Source organism: Elephas maximus, chromosome 3 (assembly GCF_024166365.1).
Source record: "Elephas maximus indicus isolate mEleMax1 chromosome 3, mEleMax1 primary haplotype, whole genome shotgun sequence".
In the NCBI taxonomy this organism is placed as follows: domain Eukaryota; kingdom Metazoa; phylum Chordata; class Mammalia; order Proboscidea; family Elephantidae; genus Elephas; species Elephas maximus.
In genome coordinates, this window is record NC_064821.1 from 188,237,052 (window position 1) to 188,243,352 (window position 6,301).

Consider the following 6,301-nt stretch of genomic DNA (forward strand, 5'->3'; position numbering starts at 1 on the left):
GAGTGTGCCACTGTTCTTCCTTTGAAGTGCTGGGATCCTGGCAGAGCTGAGGACTGCCCTTTCTCAGTTACCTCCTGGAGAGTAGCAGTAGAACAGTGCACAAAAAAAAGAAAAAAAGAAAAAAACTTCAGTTGCTGGGAATCATCACAGGAAGATCATGGACTAATGGATAGAGAAGCTGTGTCCATGACTGGCTTCAAAGAGAAGATGAAGGTGGAGTTGTGGAAGGAGTCTGAGCCAATTGTCCTTATCCTTTCATGATCCTGATGAATCCTGAAGCTGTTACTTGCTCTTAGGAGGACACTTCTGCTGGCAGGGTTGGTATATCTGTGTAGGAGGGCATTTCTGCTGACATGGCTGAGGTGGGCACTTTGGGGGTGGGCATGGCTCAGGGCACTTTGGAGGGGGACATGGCTCAGGGCACTTAGGTGGGCACACCACAGGAGGTGGTTGGCAGGGCTGCTCGCACTGCTGCTGCTGGTAAGACATCTTTCTGGAGTCTCTGGAAATCTGAAAGAAAGTAGATGACAGTTGTTCACAGGAAGGAACTTCTACAGACAGAGAAGCCAGAGCTTATTTGATTCCACTGGATATCACCTCTCCAGTCTCTGAGATATGTTTTTATCTCTTAACTCTGTTTTTTATCACTTTCTGCCTTCTCCTCTCTAGCCTGTTACTTCACTAGCTCTGGGAAAATTCTCTCTCTTCTAAAGCAGCAACTAATGATGTTTACATGAAAATAACATCTTCAAGAAAGCCAGTCTCAAGTTCTGAAATCCTGAGCAACCTCATAAGGAATTCCTATCATTATTTCTTACAAGGCATCAACACATGGGGAAAGAGCAAGCAACTGTTTGGGGAGAATTCAATGACTTTAGAAATCACAGCAGAATGGACTCAAAAAGAAATGGAAAGGAAAAAAAAAACTACCTTCTACTCTTCTTCAAACCAAAGTTTTTCTATTAACTTCTTTTTCAGTCTACCAGAACCAAGTCAAAGCAGTATATCCTTGTAACATTAAGCCCCAATTCACAATTTTCATCAATTAATGGCATAAACCCATAATACTAACTTTCTTCACACCCAATTTTCTGTCTTCAGATTCAGTTCAAATATTTGATAGCAACCAATAAACAGAAGAACTCAAGAAATCAGACTCACCAGGTTCTCCAAAGTAGATCGGGAATCAAGTGTCAGAAGGATGCTAGCCTTGCAGCAGAGGACCTCTTTATATAAGGGATTGCTGCCCCACCCAGGAGGAAGTGGAGCTACCTAAAACTGGGCTGGTCCAAGAATTTCCTAACCAAATTAATTCCAACCCTAACTGGCTGGACAGGGACCCTAATAACAGGAAGCATCCTGCTTCCGGATCTCCTCACTGGAATAAGTGTCCATGACTCAGAGGCCCTGCCTTCGGGACAGTTTCAGTAACTTACAACAGTGAGAGAATTTAGGGAATTCTCTAACTGGTCCTCAAAGGCTCTTTTTCTTGACTGAGGACAAGAACGCTTTCTTATCCTTCACCTTCCCTGCATCACAAAACTGCCTTCCCTGTTCCACTTTAGCTGACTGTCAATTTGTTATATATTCTGGAGTGAAAAAAGCCTGAACACCTGGGAGACTGGAAACCTTGTGACACCATTCTCATTACCCCAGTATCAGTTGCCATCCAGTCAGTTCCAACTCATGGCGACCCCATGTGTCAGAATAGAACTGTGCTCTATGGGGTTTTCAATGGCTGTGATACTTCCGAAGTAGATAAGCAGGCGTGTCTTCCAAGGTACTGTTGGGTTGACTGAAGCTGCCAACTTTTCAGCTAAGCATTTAACCGTTTGTGCCACCAAGGGACTCCACTCATTACTCCCAACCATCATTGTAATGCATTTCCTCTTGATTCTATGGCTTGCTGATCTAAGTTTCCTTTCCTCCCTGAAAAATGGACTGCTGTAAGGCCCCAGATCATCTCGATAGCCTCCCACCAGTATACTTCCAAACTTTCAGCAAAATGGTGATCATCAGAGTCTTATTTTCACCTGCTTTGGGTCTTCAAATAGAAGACATAAAGCTGATTCCTAAGGCCTTGGAAAGCCTTGTGGCTTAGGGGTTAAAACCTACGGCTACTAATGGAAATTTGTCCTTTCAAAACCACCAGGTGCTCCTTGGAAAACCTATGGGGCAATTCTACTCTTTCCTATAGGGTCGGTATGAGTCGGAATTCATTCCACAGCAATGTTTTCTTTCTTTTTTTTTTTTTTTAAAGGCCTTTATAAAACCTGTACCACTTTGGGCCTCATGGGCTCCACTAGCACCACAGCATCACCTATTACAATTGAGATACTCTAGCAGCTCAGTTCCTGGAACTACAACAGAAAGCAAGCTTTCTGACCATAACTCTCTCCTCACATTGTATACTAGGTTCTCCTGCATCACTTTACCCAATAAGAACTAAGAAGGTTGTTCCTATTTTCTGTCATCCTACCCTTTTCGAAACACTGGAAAATCCAACCTAATAATCAGTGCCATTCACACAATTAATTTTATATGTATTTTTTACTTATTAGTTATTTAAACTGTTTGTTTGATACAGAAATCATTGGTAGATTCAAGATGAAGGTTAAATCCTTTTATTAGAAACTCAGCCATTAAAATTAATTACCATTCATTTACACCTCTTTAAGCATTAATGATTATGTCATTATAAATTTTACTTAATTTTAGGATTTGTCCATATTGAACACGGTGGGGTACATGTCAAGTAAACCAGTTTGGAGCTCTACTCTCCTCATACAATCTGGCAGTGTTCTAGAAAGAAGGAGAGATCTAAATGGAACCTGATGTCTGGTCCCAGTTCCATATTTGACAAGCTGTGTGACCACGGGCAGGCTACCTCTCCTCTCTTAGTTTGGACCTTTGTCTACGAACAGAGGAGAATAATACCTACCTCTTGGGGTAGGAGGTAGGGGATGGCTGTACTGGGCCTTCTCTTAACTCTGTTCAAGCTTGGATTTTCTTCTCTTTATTTCTTTCTTTCTTCCCATAGAAGCCCAGATTAGAACCATATTCTCCGCCTCTATGAAGCTGCCTTTTCTACAGAAGCACCTTTCCTAGAGGTGCTTCTCTCCCGGGACAAACTGCAGGGTAGGATCCAGTCTCCTCAGTACTTTTCCTCCTTGATGTTTTCAAGAATATGTACTTGAATGCTTTTATCTTTTTAAACAAAAGTTCTTAGTCAGCACTTGAAGGAAATAGAAGTGAACAAAAGTCACAAGCATTCATTCAAAGACTAATTACTGAACCACACCTGTGTGATTCCATCTGATGACCCCTACAATAGAGAACAGACACAGTCCTGTGCTGTGCACAGTTAATGGGGAACACACACAGATATACGGGCCATTAGTGTGCACTGTTTCGTGCCCACACAGTGTTGGCAGCTGAATTCCAGGAAGCCGTGCCCTCTGCTTTTATCCTTTCCTCTTCTCCAGTTGGAATCTTCCTCCTTCCTGGCCCTTCCTTCTGCATCCAGGGCAGGACATGAGACACCAGCTAATGCCTTTCCAGATGTACACACTCCCTCTTCCACAAATGAAGGGTGACCTCACAAAGATGCATTAAAGGACTTAATGAAAAGCCTTTCAAAAATGTTTCATCTACCTACAAAGAAAAAGTGCTAAAAGCAGTCACCTTTTTCTACCAGGGTCTCCCAATCAAGGTAGAAGGACCCCTCGTGTCACAGGAGATGGTCTAGGCACTGAAGAGAATAATGTAAATATTAAGTGTATACTTCTGTTAATTCTGTGCTACAAAATTATATAATTTGAATATTTCATCTTGTTTATGATGAATCAAATTTAAAAAAAAATTAAGTTTGTATAAAGTGAATTTAAAGTAAAAATGTTGAGTAATTTCTATTTCATATGTGGTGTGTAGTTACTGTAAATATAGTAGGTTTTTTTATGGGAATAACTAAAATTTGGGAAACAGTGCCCCAATATGTCCTCTAACCCTGGAAAAATGGTTTTATTTTTGCCTTTCAGAGCCTTACCTCATACACTCTTGTGCAGTTTCTCCCTTCAGTCCTAAGTGTGAGCTACCCTCAGGCACTGAAACCTTACTTTTTGTGCCATGGCTGGTGAATAAAGTTACAACATTGGAATTATGTTACTGCAGTCTGTGGGGACACTTTGTTGGTGGGTGTCATGATGTCCCTATCTCACTGCCTAGCACTTCTCTACACTGCAAGTAAACAGGAAAAAAACAAATCCAGTGCCTTGGAGTTGATGCCAACTCATGGTGACCCAATAGAACAGAGTACTGCCCCAGAGGGTTTCCAAGGCTGTAAAACTTCATGGAAGCAGACTGCCACATCTTTCTCCCAAGGAGTGACAGGTGGGTTTGAACCACCAACCTTTTGGTTAGTAGCTGAGCACTAACTGGTACATGGTGGTATATTTTTTTTTTTCAAGAACAAAATACCAGGTTTAAATAGCACAAAACCAATAAGAAATATAAGATACTATCTTGAATCCCACCGTCATGTGAGAGTACATTTGTGGAGAAGAGAGAGGATCAGAGCACTAAGGTCTATAATCTGCAAGGTGGGGAGTGGAGCGGGAAATGAATTTGGGCTGATTTTATATGTCTACTTTCTCTCATTCTCCTTCCAAATAGATTTTAGGTCTTTAAAAGACAGTGGTTTTTGGTTTGCATGTTTGTGATCTATCTTCTTAAACTCTCCATTCTCCTCAACCTACCACATTATCCTCCCACACTTAATATATAGATTTTATCTACTAATTGGGCACATGTTGCTAACTGAAGATATATATTGTCAGTGGATTTAGTGATTAGTCTTTTCATTTATTTTTACCCCTTCCTAATATCATTGGGACTGACAGAATGTTATGCATTAAACATTTAAAGTGATTTTGGTAGAATTTCCTTGCCTGGGCCAAATGATCAGGAAGTTTTCAAGAATATGACTTTATAATTGGAGAAGAAGGAAGACAAGGAGAAGGAGGAAGAAGAAAAAAAGGAAGAGGAGATTCTCAGAACCTCTGAAGTTTTCACCAGCTACGCTCTAGAGAATACAGGAGTCCTGAATCAACCCAGCATCATGTCCCTGGCTTAAGCAGGGCTGTCCCTGGATTCCCAGGACTGTCAATCATCCTACCAGGAAGGAAGGGCTTTTGGCCGAGATCACCACTGACCATGACCTGACTATGACCATCAGGGGTAGAGCCATCACTTTGGTACCCGAGGCCAGGTATCTGTAAACTGGGTATTCACCAAATTGTTCATATAGATTATTTGCTAGGTACTTCAGAGGTTAAAGAGAAAGAACTTTACTCAACAGGTCACTTTCTATTCCCCATAGTCTCACATCACATCCAAAACATAAGTCCTTAGAGAAATGTCTGATTTCTACCACACAAATTGAGAATCAGATGCCCAAATGGGATTGTAGCACCAAATAGACCAGTTTTGGTTACACCTTGAAGACTCTTCCATCTGAGAACACCCCTCCCAGAGGCTCATGGCAGTACAGACACTAATGTCACTGCAGGTCTGAAGCCACCAACATCTCAAGGAAGAGTCACTATATAGGGTGTGGAAGTAAGATGGAATATTCAGAGTTGCTCACAGGTCAGCTACATGAGCAGCTGTCACAACATGAAGAGCTGTGCCTGGTGATTCACATTTCCCTGAGTTTGAACATCCAAGACCTGAGACATTAGATACAGCATGCTGTAACACTTCACCCACACACACATACACATGTCTTATCTATCGATCTGTCTGCCTGTCTGTCTATCATCTGTCTATCTATCATTTATCTATCATCTGTTTTTCTATCTATCATCTGTCATCTCTCCATCATCTATCTATCTGTCTGTCTGTCTACCTATCATATATCTACCTACCTACCTACCTACCTCACTATCTATCTCTCTATGTATCTATCTTTCTATCTACCTACCTGCATACCTGTCTCTCTACCTACCTATCTGTCTATCATCTATCTATCTTTGTGTCTACCAACCAATCTATCTGCATATCTAAATAGCTTGACTTTATGATCTTTAAGAGTCAGGTAGCCCTTGGCTCTATTCCTTTCACCCCCTAATTTTCTAAGAATTTTGCTGTTATTCATTATTTATGAAAATGACGGATAAGTACACAAATTTTAAAAAATTGTTCAAGTCTTAAATCAACATTTTATCAGATATTTTGCGCTTTGTGTTGTGTACCACTGAACAAAATAATACAAACTGATACATCTAGTTCAATTTATGTTTCA

General features: G+C 41.0%; 1 protein-coding gene across 1 annotated transcript; it reads right to left on the reverse strand.

The window, feature by feature from the left end:
- Window positions 1–282: 282 nt before the first annotated feature.
- LOC126073653 (small proline-rich protein 2G-like) lies at window positions 283–489 on the reverse strand. Its single transcript, XM_049880538.1, has one exon. The coding sequence runs from the start codon at window positions 487–489 to the stop codon at window positions 283–285; it is 207 nt and encodes a 68-aa protein (XP_049736495.1).
- Between the last annotated feature and the right edge of the window lie 5,812 nt (window positions 490–6,301).

Excerpts from the sequence above, each read along its gene's own strand:
- LOC126073653 (XM_049880538.1), bottom strand. The coding sequence starts at position 489 with ATGTCTTACCAGCAGCAGCAGTGCGAGCAGCCCTGCCAACCACCTCCT.